We start from the raw sequence: 20,467 nt of genomic DNA on the forward strand, positions 1-20,467 counted from the left end.
TAAATCATCTCCATCCTCCTCTATTCATCACTGATGGATCTATGCCCCCTGAACACATATTTTACTTTTCACCATCCTCTCCCATTTGGGTTGCCTCTCCTTTCTTCTTTGAAACCTTCCCATGCTATCTGCAAAAGTGCTGCTAGCATTGATAACACAAGACACCACACCACTTTGCCAAGTGGGTATCCCCATGATGCTCTGCCATTTTCTCCTAAAGAAGCAAATATCTCACACCCATGTGCTGCAGGGGCCTCCCAGGAGCCCTTTGTTAGGATTCTACCCGCAATCTGAAGGGAGGGGATTTTCATGCCTCTGATAGAGGCTCAGGTCCCTCCCTGGATAATGCTAGATCAGCCCTGCCCAGCGATGCCCAGAGGATTCAGAGGGCTTGGGGAAAAGCAATTTCCGGGGGTTCTTGCTTAAAAAAAAATTGCATTACTATAGAATACTATATTCTCGTGGGGGCCCTTGCAGGACCCAGGGCATGGGGCAAATTGCCCCACTTGCCCCCCTCTCTTGGCAGCCCTGGCCCTGCCAGAGAGCTGATAAAGATACTTCTGAAAAACAATGTTTCTACCCTCTGCCATGCCCCAGATCACACCATGTCAGATACCTTAAAAATCGAATTGCCCCAACCCCTACAAGCTCTTAACCCCTCTATTCCTCCATTGCAAAGGAGACAAGATGAACACTGCTCTACTGGCCAATATATTGGGGTTTGGTTTTGAATGCTCCCCCTGCCTACTCCTTGCAACCAGTTAATAACTTTTAGTCTCATCTGAAAAGAATTTGCCTCGCCCTAATTTTCTCCTGCCCGGTTGAGCCAGGCAGAGACCTCTCCATTGGCGAGGCATTCATGCCAAAATGCTTTAGTTCTGGACTATCACTAGTGAGGTGTGGAGCACCTAGTCTGACTAGACAGCTAGGGAGACAGGTGGATTGCGTCTCCTCCTTAAGTCAAGAAACGCTTGGGATGTTATATGGCTAACCCTGGAAAGACTATGTTTCCCGTGACTGTATTACAGCAGCCTGCAACCACTAACCTCTGTAGTTAATTGTTTGATATAATTATATAGTTATGTGATTATATCGAAATTAACTGCAAGGATAGATGAATATACGAATACATAATACAATCAATGTGCGGTTAATAAGTTTAAGTTTTAGGATAAGGATAAGTAAGGTAAAGCGTCAACCTGAGGCCTACAGGCTTTAGGCCAGTAAGAGATTTAGCTTGGCCATCGAAGGTCTCAGGCCTGAAAGAGGTTGGCATGACAAGTTGGCTGAGGGACAACCCCGGGCCAGTAAGATTGAGAGATACAGTAATTGATGTATTAGTTTCTGATGTCCTGGGAAATAGGCCTCAATGCACCAGTTAATGTCACAAGATGACTGGTAGTAACTTTTCAAAGAATTCTGTAATAACTTAAAGTTGCCACAGTATGTTAATGAGAAAAAGGGAAGAGAAGACCTAGAGGGGACATTATAGTTTTCAAGTACATAAAAGGTTGTTACAAGGAGAAGGGAGAAAAATTGTTCTCCTTAACCTCTGAGAATAGGAGAAGAAGCAATGGGCTTAATTGCAGCAAGGGGGTTTCAGTTGGACATTAGGAAAAACTTCAGGGGTAGACAACCTATGGCACGCGTGCCGAAGGCAGCACGTGAGCTGATTTTCAGTGTCACTCACACTGCCCAGGTCCCGGCCACTGGTCCGGAGGGCTCTGCATTCTAATTTAATTTTAAATGAGGCTTCTTAAACATTTTAAAAACTTTATTTACTTTACATACAACAATAGTTTAGTTATATATTATGGACTTATAGAAAGAGACCTTCTAAAAACGTTAACATGTATTACTGGCATGCGAAACCTTAAATCAGAGTGAATAAATGAAGACTCAGCACAGCACTTCTGAAAGGTTGCCGAGCCCTGGTCTAGATAATACTATGTCCTGCCATGAGTGCAGGGGACTGGTTTAGATGACCTCCTGAGGTCCTTTCCAGCCATTCTAAGCAATTCTACGTGAAGTGGATAAGCTATGAGAAATGGGGCATGCTAAGTTAGTAAAGTGTGGAAGTACAAATAAGAAACAGGGGCGATACTCTTACTCTGATGCATAAGCACAGCGGGGGTAACAGGATAAAACGTCTAGCCCAGGCTGAGTGTGGAAGGAAGCATGTCAGGGACACCCAATAGGAAGGCCACTTGACGATCTTTTTACCCATCTTGATGTTGCCCTAAGGGATGAGAATATGAAATCCTTGATGCTGGACATCTCATTGTTTCTCTCTCTCTCTCTGTTTCAGTAGTTGGGGCATTGTTCATCTGCTTAATTAAATTGTTAATAAGAGAATGTGTGATAACCTGTGACCATATGTCATACACTCACAGTTCGTCCTCCTAGAGTCTCTAAACCTAATAGAATGCCTAATGGTGATTCTCACTCTACTGATCCCCATACTGTAGGTGTTCAGGAGGCTGAATCCTTAGCACAAGTCACTGTGGCTTAAGATGCCCATTCGTAGTACCAACCCAAACGTATCAAATTAACCAGGCTACACTTCCCTCACAGGGGTTCTGGGAAGTTTAATTAGTTAAGCCTGTAAAAGCACTTTGAGATCCTGACATGAGAGGTACAAAGTATTATTATATACACACCTGTCTACAAGCCACTGATATCTAACTTTAATCTGACTAAATATTCATTGGTAAAGTAGTAGAGCTGCGCAGAGGCAGAAGTTTCATTTCACTAAGGATTTCAGGATTTGGAAATGTGGCTTCATTCCACACAAAATTCTTCATTTTGGGATAATCAAAACATTTCATTTCAATTTTTTGAAATTTAGAATTACAAACACAAAATAAAAGTTTTGGAAACGCTGTTTCAGAAGAAAAAATGGATCTGTTTCCTTCCAAATACGTTGGAAACTGATTCAACATTGTCAAACTTTTTCCTGGTTTTCTTCTGAAAAGAAATTCAAGTGAAATCCACCGTATTTCGCACAGGGTTTAGATTTTGATTGAACTGGATATTCTGCTGGAAACTGGGTTGGTCAATGTTTTTTTCCTCCAACCAGCTCTACGATGCAGCCTTCAGCTTTGGTACTGGATAATTAGGTAGGTGTCTGTAATAAAGTCAAATGCACCATAGTCTAATGCTGTCATTTTACAGTCAGCCACATCCATGACTGCTTAGACTCTTCACGACATAGGGTCCAATCGAAAGCCCCCCACTGGCTTCCTTACTCTCCCTAGCTGGCCTAGTCATCCAAAATGGGGTTTTGAGAGTAATCCAGAACTGGTGGATTTGGCACAAATGTCTCAAATCACATCTCCTGGTTCTTATAGCCTGTATCCCTTTCAATGGAGGAATCTTGTTGCCATCCAACCTAGACATCACCCAGAAGGGTATTAACTGATTCCAGGGAAATAAAATGCACTGAAAGCTAAAAGCCAGCTGCTGACTTGGCTCTCTTTCAGGGAGTGTGATTGATTTCATGTTTCTTCTCTCCTAAAAGGTGACAGATTCCGGCCTGGAAATCCACCTTCTTATGGAATTATTTTTTATAATTCATTTATAGGATTTTAACTAGATCTTGAACAAGGAATAACTATAAACCACAGAAGAGGTTATGCCATGAATCCAGCAAATAATGCCCACAGGTCAAAAATAACCAAGAGAAGAGGAAGCAAACCAAATGAGAGGCAAATATTTTTTCATTATTCTTCACATGCTTTTAAAATAGACCATAGTTTAGTCAAGAGGAAACAAAGCATAACTTTAGCGCACTATGTATTACCTCTTCTAATAATGCACAGGAAATTTGTGTCAAACACTGATACTACCAGAAACACTGAAGCAAAACCATACGTTTCCAAATAAGTCTCAAGAAAGAGAAATCAAGCCACTCATTAAGAAGACCACCGTCCTGACACCAATTGAAATCCAACACAGTTCTTAGGGTGTTCAAGTTCTAGGAGTGACTGTTATAAAAACTGGTAAAAAAGGGAAATTATTCTGTGCGGTAGTTTACGTAAAGTTTCCAGTGCACAGTACAGCAGCAAGATCACTGGTGTGGGATTCCTCTTCCCTGTCTGATGAAATAGCCACTATCGACGCTGCAGAACATTTCGCCTTATCCCACTCAACCTTTTTCTCCCTAATTTGAATCAGAATATTCTTGAAAAGGAGATGAAAACAACAGCTCCCCATCCTCACGAGTTCTTTCTTCATTAGTGCTTCTTTGTTCAGAATCATTAATGTTATGACTGAGTAGATGTTGCCATCCCTAGTAAAAAATAATATATTCTCAACCTTCCAAAAGTTACCCACCTTATCAGCTTCACTTTACAAAGTGGGACATGGCTTTGGGCAGTCGTTACTAAAGATAGTGACTGAGGGGGTATCCCATATCTCAGTAAAAGGCTTCAATGCGCAGGGTTCTGAGAACTGCTAGCTCCCATTGATGTTAATAGCATCTGAAAATGCTCAGAACCTTGCAGGATCCGATGCTAAAATGAACATCCCCTGAAGTCCAACAGTCTCCTCCACATTAGTATTAGTTCTAGGTCCATTAGTAAAAACCCACTAGCCTCTGTCAACCTCAATACCCATCTGAGGACTCCATCCCAAGGCCTGGGTCAACATTTTATTAGCAAATGCACAGCTGTCATTGCCTTCCGTTCTGGCAGGTCAGTTCAGAACCTTTGCCTTTTCACTTTTAATACTGCTTTCCAAGGATTCACGTTTAAAATGCAGAGGCATGTTATCTTTCATCACCATATTCAACACAGTTTGCAGGGCATTAACCTTGGGTGTAAGTATTTGGAACTGATCTGCTGGTATCCAATTCCAGTGCGCAGATACCAAATTGTTGGTCCACAGAGACTAATTTGCCACCGAGATAATCCATTTGTTGCTGCAGGTTTTCAAATCAAGCCTCCAATTTTGGAGCCATAGACTGTGAATATTGTAGGACTTTTCCCACGATTATTAGTTACAGCAATTTCAGAAGCTTCTTTCCATTGAGGGGCTGATAACATAGCCTCGGGGGTGAGGAAGGGGCCATCTCTGGAGTGTCCTGGCTCAGCTAATTGGAAATTAAAGTCAAGGAAGGAATTCCCTGGATTCTCAGCCTGGGCAGCTTTTAAGCTTATGCCACTTGGGAGGCATACTTAAATATAAAGAAGGAAACATCACATACCAGTGAATGAACTCAAGACATAAGTCCTCTCTCTGTCTGTGTTATGTGCTGCTCCAAACTACACATCTTAAAAGAGCAAAACACCAAGAAACCATCACTGCTAATAACAGCCCAGCCAGTCAGCCAGACTCACCTGCCTTCTTTGAAAGGCTGCCAACAGCCACAAGAAAACCAACTCCTGCCTCAGTGCGGGCAGTTCCCAAACCACAGAGGTCACTGTGAGCGCACTGACTCACAGCTGGAGCCTGGATCAAACATGCATCGAGGGTCCTATATAAATACTAAGAGCAGGATTTACCAATATGTTCTGGCTGCTTTGTGCTGCTACAGTGACGCAAGCCAACCACAAGCACAGCTTACCCGGCCAGGTAAGCCAAGTTTACAGCTGCTCTGTGTGACCAGAGTGGTGGAAAAGTTGGAGCTCATCGCTGAATTTGTCCCAATGTGAGGTATTTATTTGTATGACAGTAGTGTGTAAAGGGCCCCATTATAATGGAACCCTCTCCCCCCGCCCCCAACACAGTAAGATAGGCACTGCCCCAAAGAGCTTGCAATCGAAACAGGCAAGATAAAGGGTGGAGGAGAACAAAGGCAGAGAAAGGGGAGGTGACTTTCCCAGGGTCATGCAGCAGGTCACTGGCTGAGCTGGGATTAGAACTCTCCAGATTTCCAGTCCCATCCTAGACTGTGCTGCATCTCTCAGAGCTGTAATAGCACCTGGCCAGAATCCTGCCATTCACCCCAACTGGTTTTCACTTTGCTCAGGAGAAGAGAGGCAGGTTTCTAACACTAGTGCTGGCATCTGGATTGCTGTGCTCTTAGTTTTGTCAGCCTCAGAAAATACACACTGCACACGCTGATCAAACACCTTTTCAGTTTATTCTTCAGTTCCCCTGGGCCCAGAACAACATTAAAAACTGTCCACCTTTGAAAGAGGCATTGATTAAAAATACTTCTTAACAATCCAGCTATGGAGCTAATTTCCATTTCCTACAATTATTATTTTAATTTAAAGCAGTAGCTCCTTCATATTAAATTTCTGTCTCTTATAAAGAAACAAGTGCAGAGCAGAGAATTAAACAAATATCACTGTCGATTTACTCACAGCATCCAGAATTCTGCATGCAGACATGCGCAAAATCTGGATATCTCTGGAAAAGGGATTGATTTAAAATAAGAGTGCTATGTATATTCACTTGTCATAACTGCACATGCAAGTGATTAATTAAATCAATTAGACATCGAAACGGCTATTTTTATGCAGAACTACTGCAAATAAATATGCACATAGACATTTTGCGCGCACACTTTTGAAAAAACTGGCTCTAAATGCTGCACTTCTCAGCATTTATCACTTCAGCATAATTGTTTCCAAATCACACCACAGACACATTGTTATAAATTCAAGGTCTTAGAAATATTATAATGAAAACTTATGGCTGTTCGTAAAACCCTAATCAATTCAGTACTCTTGATATCTGTGTAATCAGAACAAGTCATCCTAGGATCTCAAGGCTGCTACATATCTCCTACTGTGCCCCCATTAAGAGGCCCTGGCTGGGTGCACAGCCATTTTGCTTTACAAGCTTGTGCATCAGTTTCATTTATTGTTGCACATTCTCTAACTTTTTTTTGCAGATGATAATACAAGGCTATGATGTTTAGAGAACCAGAAAGCAAGGAGGGCAAATGTCAATATTATGTGCTCCTCTGGAATGCTTCAGCTGATGCAACCCACCTGGAGCTGGCAAAGTCTGAAGTTAGTAAAGGAACACTCAGATGTACTAGGGATGTTGGCTTGCGGTGTCTGTCTGTTCCTTTGTGTTTGATCACAGAAATCAGGAATGTGGGAGTGTGATCTCAAGCAACTGAGTTGTCAGAGTGATGAAAATCAGGGCTCCACGTAACTGATCAAATACTGAGGGCATTAAGAAACTGATGGGCCTGTATCAGCAAGATACAGAGAGAGGGGAAAAGCAGCATCTTCGAGACTATAAGCTGGGAAAGAAAGAAAAACGAGCAGGAAGGTAAGGAATACATAGGATAAGAGGCACCCAGATCCTACTGTGACAAGCATGGTATAAATACTTAGAATGAGTGATTAGTTAGTGGGCTGGAGTTCAAAGAACACGCATTGATCTCTGTTTATATGGCGCCTTTCGTCCATGGATCTCATAGCATTGCATTCATAACGATTACATTTTAGGTTGACAGGATTTTCAGAGAATCATAATAAAGGAATCCAACATTTGCTGATCTCCATGCCTGTCGATAGTGCAAAGTATTAAACAAATTTGGCTAGTAGAGCTCTGAGCATTTCTGTGTGACAAACCCCAGCGGCAGTCAAGCTTAGAGAGGCGAGAGATCTGAAATGGGGGTGCCAATTTTGTACTGATTCCTTTCGCTACAGTCAGGATCCAATCCATCACCTCCTGTCATCCAGCATATCACTCAAAATGGGCCCTTTGCCCCAGCCATACTGGGATGACATACATAAAATGTTAGGACTCAAACAGAGACGCCTTGAGATCTTTGATGGATAACAAGGGACACTAACCCACAAGGTAAATAAGATGAAGACCAGCAGAAAAAACACCCCGGCAGATGAGCAGATCTGTGAGATACTAAGAGGGCTCTGCTGGAGGGTGAGGCTCTGGTATTGGTTATAATTCCTGACACAAAAGGTGCTATGGCCAACTCCGGTGTCACTTCTTGACAATCCTTACATTCGTGGGCCTGTCCAGCCTCTATGAAGGGGTTTAGAGGAGGGAAGTACTTTGGGGAACAGAAGGATTGGGTTACTTAGGCTTGGAAGCAGGGGAAGAGCTTGTGTGGGCACAAGTTGTAGAGCCAGGGTCTCAATGGGTGGTATAATGGTTAGCACCGAAGCTGATTGTCTCCATTTATCTGGAGTTGTGGGCTTGGGGGGGGGGGGGGGGAGGAGTGGAACAGTTGTTTCCTTCCTGCATCAAGACAAATGGGAATAGCATCAAGTGCTCTGGAGAGACAGAAGTGGCCCAGACAGGCTGTACAGGACTACTGCTAGTGTGTCCTCAGCAATCCCCAAACGGCTTGTTAGCTTTTCTTTGTGCACCAGAGAGCCACTAGCACTAGCAAGGTGCATGAGTACCAGACACAGAGCCAGGGGAAGAGCCTCCTATGTGCAGTTCTGCTGGGGCTCCACACTTCCTGAGAACGACACTTACAGGAATGCCAGCCCCAGAATGCTGAGTGCGGCACCTGGACAGTTTGCATTGTGAGAAGAGTTCCCCACAGAGCATAAACTAGGAACACTGCCAAGACTAAAGATCCTGATGCAAATGGGCCTTTCGAGCCTCCAACTGGCTGTGCCCATGTGACTGAAAAGTGACTTCCTTTGGCAGGCTGGAAGCATGACCAAATCCCTGTCTGAACCCAGATTTTCTGAAGTGAATGGATCATGGACTAAGCCACTGAGGGCCATTCCTGGGTCCCAAAGGGACTCCGTGTAATACTGTCGGGAAATTTAGCACTTACATCACACTTTTCATCTTCAAAGTGCATTACAAACATTACCTAGCTCATGCTCACAACAGCTCTGTTTGCAGATTCATGCTTGACAAATACAGGGCATTCTCCCGCTTGGAACCTGCTGGTTAATATTAGGCTATTGTAGGGAATGTTTGCATCAGGGAGACACAGAGCCTGTGGGTGCAGGGACCATTGTGATAGGTGCTCTGTACACACACTAAAAAAGAGAAAAAGAAAAAAAAGGCCATGCCTCAAAAAGCTTACAGTAGAAGTACAATTTTAAAACAGTCACTGAAAGTGACTGCAGCTAGCTACATACGTCATTCCTATGTGACTAGAAAGTAAAGCAAAGCAAATCTGGCATATTCTATCTGGAGGGTATGAAAGTTCTGGGAAACCTTCTTCTGGGACCTTCCCTTGAGGCCACTTTCGGCCACTTTAATGAAGAGCTATCCAAGAGAACAGCCTGAGTGGGAAAGAAGCAAGTTGACTGGACAGCCATGTCATTCCTGAGGTAATGTGAGAGTTGTGATTGGCTGAAAATCTTCTCTAGTCATATCATTTAAAAATTATATTAATTACTGAAAATTTACCATGTATTGCAGCAACATCTCATTTGACCCATTAAGAGAGACACTGAATTAAATGAAAACTAATTGCTAAAACCCTGAGAAGTAATGCTGTAACCATTGGTCCCTTCTGAAGAGTACATGATGATATCTTACATCACTCCCTTCCATGATGTAAACACAAGTGTCCATGTGCATTGTGAACCATGATCTCAGCTGCTTACGGCTTTCGAGCAGACCCTGCATGCTGGAATATTAGTGTGGCCAAAAGCATTTCTTTGGATCGGACTTGGGAGGTTCCAAACACTTTCCTAGCTTCTCACAGCCTGGAGGAGCCCAATTCTGTTTAAAAAAAAAAAAACAGGAGAGAGAGGGAGAGAAACATAAAATCAGCCTTGTGGAATTAAACTGTCAAGGTCTGGAAGAGGAGCTGGACAATGAGCCCTGAGCCACAACAGACCCATTTACATTTTTAGTACACAAGTCCACTCTTATATTTTATTGAAAAAGGAATCTTCACTTGTGGCTGAAGCTAGCAGGGTCCGTCTAGCTACACCCTTGGAAGTTCATCCCTACAGTCTTCAGGCAAACCCACAAATCCCTTTCCAGCAGATGATTATGAAACTGCCTTCCACATTCCTTCAGCAACAGACACCTGCATTAGCCTCCCCGCTGAGATCTGCAGTTTGCAGGGAGTTGTGGTGACCCTTTTCTCCAATACCGTGATGAGGGAGCAAATCTACATGTTTGGTGAAACCTCTACCCCCGATCCAGAAAAAGGCTGTAATTATTAGCAGTAAGGTATTTCGTAAAATTTCTTAAGGAACCAAGTACAAGGCAGCAGCTTCTGAAGACTGAGGGTGAGAGAGAGAGAAGAATATCTGCGTTAATGAGCGTTTTGGGGGATTAGCTTATGAATTGATGGATTAGGAGGTGCTTAGATAACAACCATGCCAAAGCATGTGAACCAAGGCTATCTGCCTCCCTTCTTTTCTTGCTTCTTGAATGATCTTATCCCAGTGGGCAGGTGGCAGAGGATAAACCTGATCAGTGAGGAAACCCAGCTTCCAAAGGGCTATTAGGAAATGGGCAGGTTGGGGTGGGGGTGAGTATTTAAATGAAAAAAAAAAACCCAAAATGAAATGTAGGATCGCAATAAAATGAATGGAAAGTTACAATCCCTGTTCTGTCTCCAGAAATCGTCTGCTCTCATTCTCCCTCCTGTGAAACAGTAGCCTGGTAAATGATGGTCTTTCTTTCTTCTCTCTCAGTACCCATACTTCCATGGGAAAGTCTTCTGGTCAGTTATTATTCCTCCAGGGAAAAGATTAATGCTATAAAAATGCTGGAGCAGGTTTACATTCCACGTAACTAACAACAGATGGCAGTGACGCACCAACAATCTCTGCGGGCGGTGAATGGGAAGGCAGAGGGATTTCATATGAGCATGTCTCCTGAAATGAAGGGCTCCAGACAATTTAAGAACAATTAATTCTGCTTTCTAAATATGTTTCTCACTTTCAAAATACATAAGAACAAGGAAAACCCACTGGAAATTTCACAGGCTAAACATTCTGCTGAAGCAATATAGATCCAAACAAAGAAAGGGAATTTTCAACCCTTTGAAAAACAGGATTACATCTGCTTTAGACTCAAGATTTAAGTCTATTCAGCTTTCACAGATCCATTCTTGAAACACCACGTCCTGAGACCCCTTCCATGTGCCAAGTCCCACATCCAACAAAACTGGAGTGGGTCCAGGCATAGGGGCAGTTTCTTCAAAACAGCACATTTGAGAGATCAGCTCAACAGGGGTTCCCTGCACACTAATGACAGGGAACACTGAGGCACAAGAGTGGAGGATTTGCCACATTGGTGGTGCAGAGGTGCTAAAGTTTCAGCGCCTACTCCTGTCCCAAGACTGGAGTAACAGCTACAAAGTGGTTGATCTGCTTTATTCCATGGCTAAATAGGAAAGATTCCTCTTCCCAGTCCCCCCAGGGATCTTCAGTGCACAACCCAAGTAATTGGGCTTGGCACTAAGAACAGATATGGGGACCCACTACTAGGTACGTGCAGAAATTGGAGACCCTTTCAATCCATTTATCAAAGCAGACAATGTAATACCATTGCTGAGAGATGACAGTGATTAAAAAAAATGTGAAACAAAGGCAGCACAGAAGAACTGATTCAACTGCTTCCCCTGTACACATCCAAGACATGAAAATCCTAGAAATTAGGGATGGTAAAAACTTACTAGGTGACTCTATCCATCTCCCTACTAATGCAAGATTGTTCCCTGTGTTATATTCTGTAGCCACTGGAATTTGCCCTGGAAGATTATTTCACTGTCAGGAAGATTTTTCCTATTATTCAACCTACAACATTTTCCTTTTTTCAGTTTCATCCCCGTATCCCAGACACATCTTGGACTACACTAAATAATTCTCCATCTTTGGGGTTTACATGCTTCAAATCTTGCACACTGCTACAGGCCCTTCTCAATGTCCCAAATCATCATGTTCAGAAGGAACTCAGGAGAAATCAGGGACTTTTTGACTGAAATTCCAAAGCACAACTATAAAACGTGCAGTTTCAAATACAATCTGAACAGAAAATCAGCACTACTCTCCAGCTGCTGTGTTTAAGATCACGAAGACTTTGGAAAAACAGTTGTGGGCTGAGCTTGGGAAGGTGGACCAAGACCAAAGATACCCAAAGCCATTGAGAATGACGAGAGCCCAGGTGCCAATCCCATTGCTCACAATGCAGCTGGACTTCTGAGATTTGTGGAGGGGATTAGGAAGGAGGAGAAAGAACTACAGCTGTGGATACTGTACTATCTGTAAGGAAGGAAGTCACAGAGTTTATCACAGTGTGCTGGTAGACTTTCCAGGCCTAAGGCCACCCACTTTGTACTACGGCATTCCACAGATAACCAAGGGCTGCATCTTCAATTCAGAAGCCAGACAGCCCTTTGAAAGGACCAAATGACGTTTCTTCTCCAGCCCTCCTCAGTGTTAAGTGAGACTTTTACACTTTACGAAATACATTATAAGCCAAGGATGCTCAAATTGATTTATGTTTTAATCCCTTACCATGACGGCCTTGTCACACACGTTCAGCTGTGGCTCCCCTGGCACCATGGTCTCCTTGTGCAGCTGGACTTTGGGGGATATTTGTTCCATAACTTCCTGGTACTCATAGCTGGAAAAACTAGAACAATATGAAAAGCAACAGGAGTTATTAGACAGACACTACCCTGGTGTCTGGTTCGATGTATGGTGTATTTAGGGGACAGGAGTCTGTACAGCGCATGGGACTTAGGGCCATTGGGAAACTGATGCCTGGTACGGATGCTCTGGGACAGTGTCTAGAGCACTCTGCAAGCACCTGGTAACACATCTAAAGAAGTAAATGAGTAAGTTGGGTAGGATTTCCAGAAGCACTGGAGGATGCTGTGTGTCAAACTTCCATTGCCTTTCAATTGGATTTGGGGCCCTCGGTGCTTGGAACATCCCACCCGTTTTCCCTATAACAAGGGAAACAACAGTACTTTGCATCTTTGTTGCATCCCTGAACCAAGGATTTAGTATTTTATTTGCCAATGTTGACTAATTCAGCCTCACAATCCCCTGGCAAGGTGGGCAAATATCACGAACCCCACTCCGCAAATGGGGAACCCGAGAAAGAGAGAACTCACGAGACAGAGACAGAACCCGGAGTTCCCAGCTCCCCACCCCATGTTTAAACTACAAGAATGTTTTTCTTCAGCAACATTCTTGTTGCTGGCTGGCACCAACCTGTCACATTCATACACAGGACACTGGCCAAGCTTTTCCCATTGACCTTAATGGGGAGTTGGCAGCCTAAAACCCTCATGCAAAGAACTGTGGACCTATCTCCCTTTTATCAGCATTATTACTTCAGTAGGTATTGTTTAAGTGGCTTACACTCTATTTCACTGTGGTAATACTTCAAGTACTTCTAAAATGGAGGATTAATACCCAATGATCTCATTTTGCCCATATTAAGAGTCACTTAAGAAACAGAGAACGGCAAATTGCTGCTGGAGATAAAAGGGAAACAATGCAACGTGGTCCTGACCCCAGGCTCTCTTTGCTAACAGCCCAACCTGGCCACCAGCCCCACACTCCAGCTAATTTCCTTCTCTAAAAAACAATCATATCTTGAAGCCCAGCGATGTGCCAACTGTTTCCAGTAAACCCTATAAATATCACATCTCCTCGGCAGCCTTCCAGAGAGAAACTGATTGTGGGGATGGGTCTGAGCTATGCTGATAGAGAACTAAAGGGAATTGACAAGCTCAAGCAAGCTAATCTGTCTCTCTCACACCTAGTTAGCTGTACCCTGGATTAGAGAATAAATGTAGAGACTATCACCAGGTCCAGTGATATGATTTGGTTGGACCACCAGGAGAGATTATTCTTGTAAAGTTCCCATTCCATCACACTCTATCTCCTTTTTTCTCCAATTGCAGCAGGTTCTCCAGTTCCGTGTTACACTTGAGGCTATTCTGAAAACTGGGGGTCGACCAAACATTTTGCAGGTCCCAAGGACCATCTCTGGCTACCACTCTTGATAGGAGCATTCAAAGCAGCAACCACATGGCCAGTGAGTTGAGACAGCATTGCACTCGCATGGCCACATTGTATCTGGGGGTACTCTGGTCACATTCAGCACACGGGACTCCCAGGATGACCATTTGTTAAAAAACGTTATTCAGCTGAGGCTGTTCGGCGTTAAAAGCTAATCTATGTTGACATACAGGGAAAAGATCACAAAGAAACGCCCGCGCGCTGTCAGGAGACATCACAAAGGGAAGCTCACAAAGGCTGTGAATGCAGTAAGAGAGATGTACAATGACTTATACAATAAATTGGGCACCGGAGCCATTAAAATTGGATAGTTCTTTAAAGGGGGAATGTCACTATGCTGCAAAGTTGAAACGAGTGAACGTTTCTCAAGCCTAAATGCTACCGTGACTGGCATATCAGAAACCAAGATAGCTTGTGTACTTCACATGAAAATACATTCTAATAGCAATAGTGCTTTGTCCTTCTATTGCACCTTTCATCTATCGATCTCAAAGCGCTTTGAAAATCTTATTTAATCACACTTTGTATTTAGGTGCCATTTACAGAAGGGTTAATAAATGATTAAAGATGCTTTAATAAATGGCTAATTAATTGTTCGAGTCCAACAGATCAATAGGTTGGTCAGAACCACCACACTTTTTACTGATGTGGTCATAATGATCTACACACACATACCACTTATGTCTGTAACACATTTAACTCCTATTCAGCATTTACTAACCTTTTATAAACTATTTATAAGTGGAACTTTAAGCTTCACATCTTCTTTGCAGAATACCTAAGGGTTAAATGCTTCACCCACCAAAAGTGCATTTAGTGCACAGGGTTCAAAATTAGCTGGAAACCCGAGCTGTGGACTGGCTGACAGGTAACAATGTGTTGCTGTGATTTTGCTGCTTTTTGCTTCATACACGTCAAGGCTGTCGATGGTGAAACCTTCTTTTTTGTCATAATTACAGCCACTGGGTTTGCCCACAGCTCTGCTTCTCACCAGCCATCTGTTACAAGTCTGCATGGTGCCGAATAGAATGGAGAGGGCTAGTGTCATTTACAGCATCTCCTTGCTCGGATCTGCACATGCAGGCCATTGTTTGTGTGTCCCTCGCTAGTTCAGTAACCAGAGGAAACCTTGGCCCAACATCAGTTCCTGTGAACCTGTTCAGATCAGCCAAGGAAAGTGGAATGGGAACACCCCTATCCCTCTGTCTATCTATCTTGGGGTATTCGAACCATCCATCACTGTAGTACCTCAACAGTTAGATCCTTTCAGTATGTGGCACAGACCGAACAATTTCCAGAAGCATGGTCTGTTTGAAGCAGCCTGGCTCAGACAATAGTTTCACACCTCAAGGCCATATCTAGTCTGTGTTTGAAAACATAGGACCTAAAAGTTGTTAGTGAAAACAAGTTAAGTACCAAATAGACAAGTTCTTAAAAGTTACACTGAGCCTCCGCAAGTGTTTTAAAACATGCTGAATTGTGACAGCCTTACTCACCTGAAGTACTCTACTCCACAAGTCTCCTCATGGTGTAGGCCAGCATACTAGTCAATGTAAGGTTCTCTCAGTCTGGCCCTAAAATATGTTGGCTATAACATGTTTTTAAAACACAACCCATGTTTCTCATCTAGTCCTGTCCCAAGTGTGTGGGGGTGGTACTAGGGGAGTGCCCTGGCCATGTGACTACTGTTCACTTTAAATTGGAGTCATGCCACGAAGTCATCATTCGCTTCTTTGGGGTTATTATCTGAGTGCCAGTGTGGCTGGCCCTGTCAAAAACGGAGGAAGACAGAGCCTCTGCCCCATGGAGTTCACAATTTATTCAGACCTGCCGGCTAACCTGTTCCTATCTACAATATGCTTGATGATCCCCACGCTCGTGTGCCAAGCTTTTACAGAGCAGTATTTAGGGACTGTATGTAGTGGGTTGCCACTGCCCACAGCCTCATAGCAGAAGCATGTTTGGAGAAGGAGTTTGTATTAGGAGTGCGAGTTTGATTAGTACCCAAGGTTTAGGGGGCAAATATTTCCTGGTAACCAACCTGAAATCTACCTGTGAACTGTTAACATAGCTAGGAACTTCTCTATCTCTTACGAGTCGTCCCATTGTCTTTAGTTGGAACGCAGGATCAGACCCCAAGTGCAGAGCCTGCAGCATTTTCTATAAAAATGATATTATCTGTCCAGCTGTTTGAATGTTACCGTCTGAGTGAAGGTTCAGAGCACTGCCTCCCAGGCACACTGCATTTGTATTCTAGCTCAACAATCCTGCCGAAGGGAAGAGCTGGGAAGAGCAGTGAAAGAAGAGAGAACGTGAGCAAGGGTTGAGCAGGTGTTGTTGAGAGGAGTTTGCTAAAAGAGATCCCCCTGTGTACATGAAGTTACTCCCTGCTCAGAATGAAAGAACAGAGTGGACAAAGTCCAGGGTCATTACACTAATTGACACTTTACCTCCAGGAAGTCTCTTGGGAGCCAATCAGGGCTGCATTGCAAGCACTAGGTCCCAGACACAGGTGTGGCCTGTGCTTAGTTCATTTAGAGTAATTGTGCTTTGGCAATCTGTTCTCATCTCCTCCCTCCCCAGACAAATCCACATGTAAACTGCTCCACTGTTAACCCCCTCCCCCATGCCCTACAGTGAAATTAACATTTGGGGGAGGGAATGGAGAGGTCTTTAATGTACTGTACTACTTTGATTAACAGAGTATGATTTTAATCTTAGAATCCTCACAGTCCTTCACCTTCAGGTTTGCTACTAATTTTGAATTATATGAGAAGTTATGAGCCAATTTCTTTATCTTTCTCATCACACATAAACCCATAATAAACAGTATACCCAAAACAGGCAGAACATTTCTAGCTAGCTTAGTTTTTGAGCTAGGTCTTGGTTTTTACATTATACCTCTTCCAGGTGATTTATATACAAGCAGACTCCAATACCTCAATCTTGGGAGCCACAGGATTACCTTAATATTGAGAGAAATGTTACCAAATGGCCATAATATAACAAGTATAAGTGGAATAGCCGTGTTAGTCTGTATCCACAAAAACAACAAGGAGTCCGGTGGCACCTTAAAGACTAACAGATTTATTTGGGCATACGCTTTCATGGGTAAAAAACCCACTGCTTGTCAGACAGAAGTGGGTTTTTTACCCACGAAAGCTTATGCCCAAATAAATTTGTTAGTCTTTAAGGTGCCACTGGACTCCTCCTGATAGTACAACAAGCTTCCTAGAAGTCTGACACAAAGCTATTTAATACCAGTACTCAGATTTACAGTATTTTAAATCAGACATATGAGAAGGCAGTGGAACAACATAAAAAATAGTTAATAAAGTGGCTTCTGTATTTTACTTCTTTCTCTATAGGAATGGTTTAACAAAAATCCCTTCTGGTTTCTAATAATTAAATAATCACACCCAGACCCTGATGAGCTAATTTTATCTACTTCAGGTACTTTCTGGGGTTCCTATAGCATCCACCACTATAGTATTTAAGACTTAAACTTCTGCTATTATTCAGTCTTCCTTTGTTGCTATTTTACATTGTCAAGTTTATTCTCAATGTAAAATCTGTATTAGATGAGATGGAGACAACAGGACCGGGCTCTGCTTCTCAGATGCAGCAAGTTGCACTGACGGGAAGGAGGCATGACGTAAACGGAAAAGGGAAGAGGGTTAAAATAAAAAAAAACAACCCTGAGACCCATATTTTAATCATCTTTTATTCTGGTAGTTTTGGGGGCATTTTAATACAATTGCTCTTAAATCCCTTTGGCTCTTGCTGTGCAAAATTATCACACTCCTTCTACAGTTCTCCTGCTGACAACATAGAAAGCCTACAAAGAGCTAGGTCCGAGTGACTGCCTCACACCTTTTCTCTCCAAGGCACTCACAATCAACTATGTTGTCCTTGATTTTTGTCTGAGGTTCTAGCTGGCTCTCTCTGGGAGCAAGGCCTTCTGAATTCAGAGGCTCATCTAGGGAGCACCCTTCCTGAGTATGTCAATCAGGTTCCTCTTGCTGGCTGGCTGTCTCCAGCAATCAGCAAAAGGATTGTTCATCTGGTCCAATTAATCTCAGCCTATTTTTAACGGCTCTTTTTCTGGTGTTGGGTTTGTTTGTTTTTTTGACCATCATTTTAAAGTAAATACACAATTAGGGAATCAGAGTTATCTTACATTTGGAAATGTGTGTGTTGTAAAGAAAGGCCCTGGCTAGCAAGTAGCCCTTGAAAGAAACAAGTTATAAGGCAAAAGAAATGAAGTAGAGAGGATATCTGGTTAAAAAAAAATAACTAATGAGATATGGGGAAGTTTCCAAAAAGAGGGTCTCTGACCAACAGGGGGACTGCCGATGGTTTTAAAGAAGACAAAAAAATCCGTCTTAGAAGGAGCCAACGTGGGGATACTAGTGTTAGCTTAAAAAGGAAGACCGATAGGAACCCAGGTGCACCAAAAAAGTTATTGGTCAGTTGGAAGGGTGGGAAGGGAGAAAGAGGAGAGACCTTGGGGAGAAGGGAGGTTGTATATCTTATCTGGATTAAGACTGCAAATAAGGGCAAACTGTCTCAAACTGGTGGTTAGTAAAAGTATTAATTACCTAGGACATTGTTTGTTTGTTGAAAGGGGTAAAAAAAGTTATGAATGTGAGGATTCTTTGTCATGCTGGAGCATGCCAGGAATAGACAAGTTTTCCCTAGATCTGGCCTGTTTGTAAGCATACTGATCACATGCTTATGAAATACTTCGTTACTGTATTGGGTGTTGTAATTGCTTATTCTTTAAGCTGTTGGACATGTTTACAGCAACTGTATAAACTACCATTTGGCCTTTGGACTTAATAAAGGAATGTGTGGTTAAATGAGTGTTTGATGGTCTCCCATATTATCATTAATTCCAACAATTGTTTCTCCTTGGGGCTCAGCTATCAGTACTGGACCCGTTTACACCACTTTTGTTCAAATGTTGACTTTAGAATTTACAGTGTCCCTGAAGCATGTGCTGGCTATTTTGACTATTAGCGGTAACTATGCCCAATGGCCTGTCATGGGTTGTTAGATGGGTGGGATCTGAGTTGCTACAGAGAATTCTTTCCTGAGTACTGGCTGGTGAGTCTTGACCACATGCTCCGGGTTTAGCTGATCACCATATTTGGGGTCAAGAAGGAATTTTCCTCCAGGGCAGATTGGCAGAGGCCCTGGAGGGTTTTTGCCTTCCTTTGCAGCGTGGGGCATGTGTCACTTGCTTCTGGATTCTCTGCACCTTGAAGTCTTTAAACCACAAGTTGAGGACTTCAATAACTCAGACATAGGTCAGGGGTTTGTTACAGGAGTGGGTGGGTGAGATTCTGTGGCTTGCATTGTGCAGGAGGTCAGACTAGAAGATCATAATGGTCCCTTCTGACCTTAAAATCTATAAAAGCTGCACACACTGATCAAATGCAGATTTTAAAGCACTATTGCTATTCAAATCTTTGCCATGGTGGTGGTGGGGAGTCGGGGAGGGAGGGAGGGAAATCTTTGTACAAAGTATCAGTAGCAGCTCTGGAGATGGACACCTTACCTATTTACAATGTGGGTGACAGCGGGCCATATCCATTTAGACAGGCTACTACTCCTAAATCCTAAACAGAGCGCGGTAAGAAATGCTGTTGCAATGACACTGGATAAAAGGAAACCAAAGGGAGGGCTGGACGGTGGCAAGTGTAGGCCTGTATAACTGAGCTACAGTCCCGGCTGATTCAGGGTTACTCTGGAATTAGCCCTTTCTCCCAGTGGAAAGCAGAGGCAGCCCAGACATACCATCACCTTCCTTTCCATGTGGGAAAGGGAAGTAACTGTTGTACTGATTAGGTGTTACCAAGCATGGAAACACCAGATGAGCCCAAAATCTTTCAGATGATGAGACAGGCAGTCCCCTCCCCCACACCTCCTACATCAATTTTCTGTCTTCAGAAGAGCTCAACAAGCACATGTTGTCACGGAGTGTGGGGGAGTCCGACCCTGCACCCCTCTTCCTGGGACCCACAGTGACTCTCAGCCAGCCAGTAAAACAGAAGGTTTATTGGACAACAGGAACACCGGTTACAGCAGGGCTTGCAGGCACAGTCAGGACCCCTCCACCGAGTCCTTCTGGGCTTTCAGGGTGCTTGGATCCTAGCTAGGATACCCTGAATTCTGCCCACACAGCCCCAAGCCCAAACTCAAACTGCTTCCCTCCTGCCGCTCCCTTCCTTTTACCCCTTCCCGGGCAAAGGTGTTGACCTTTCCCCTCCCTTACCTAGCTCAGGTTACAGGCTCTGGCATCGTCCATCCCCTAAAGTCCTCCCCTGCTCTCCCACTCCCCACACAGACAGTCCCTACTCCATCACATCTCTCCCCCCTTCGAGACTGAACTGAGCGGGGTCACTCTGCCCAGTGACCTGGGGAAGTTCAGGGCCCCCTCTCCGGGACAACGCGTCCGCTGTCAGGTTGGCACTTCCCTTCACATGGACCACGTCCATGTCATAGTCCTGAAGGAGCAGGCTCCACCTCAGGAGCTTGGCGTTGGCTCCTTTCATCTG

The 20,467-nt window shown here is 43.6% G+C and overlaps 1 protein-coding gene and 1 long non-coding RNA gene across 5 annotated transcripts in view; one reads left to right on the forward strand and one right to left on the reverse strand.

Annotated features, from left to right (window-relative positions):
* Positions 1–20,467, reverse strand: part of GALNS (galactosamine (N-acetyl)-6-sulfatase) — an 89,347-nt gene that overhangs the window by 8,060 nt on the left and 60,820 nt on the right. For 2 of the 4 annotated variants that reach the window (XM_030582191.1, XM_030582192.1), the window contains exons 13-14: positions 12,384–12,501; positions 9,510–9,627 (exon numbers count right to left, since the gene is read on the reverse strand). In XM_030582191.1, the coding sequence (XP_030438051.1) occupies positions 9,541–9,627; positions 12,384–12,501 (205 nt within the window). In that variant the 3' untranslated portion in view covers positions 9,510–9,540. Of the gene's footprint in view, positions 1–6,072; positions 9,628–12,383; positions 12,502–20,467 lie in introns of those variants that run through there. The other 2 variants (XR_004002854.1, XM_030582190.1) reach the window with 2 other exon arrangements.
* Positions 1,979–8,958, forward strand: LOC115660618. Its single transcript, XR_004002855.1, has 2 exons — positions 1,979–6,297; positions 8,374–8,958. It is a non-coding gene; the product is annotated as an uncharacterized LOC115660618 (long non-coding RNA).

Source organism: Gopherus evgoodei, chromosome 12 (genome assembly GCF_007399415.2).
Source record: "Gopherus evgoodei ecotype Sinaloan lineage chromosome 12, rGopEvg1_v1.p, whole genome shotgun sequence".
Taxonomy (NCBI): Eukaryota; Metazoa; Chordata; order Testudines; family Testudinidae; genus Gopherus; species Gopherus evgoodei.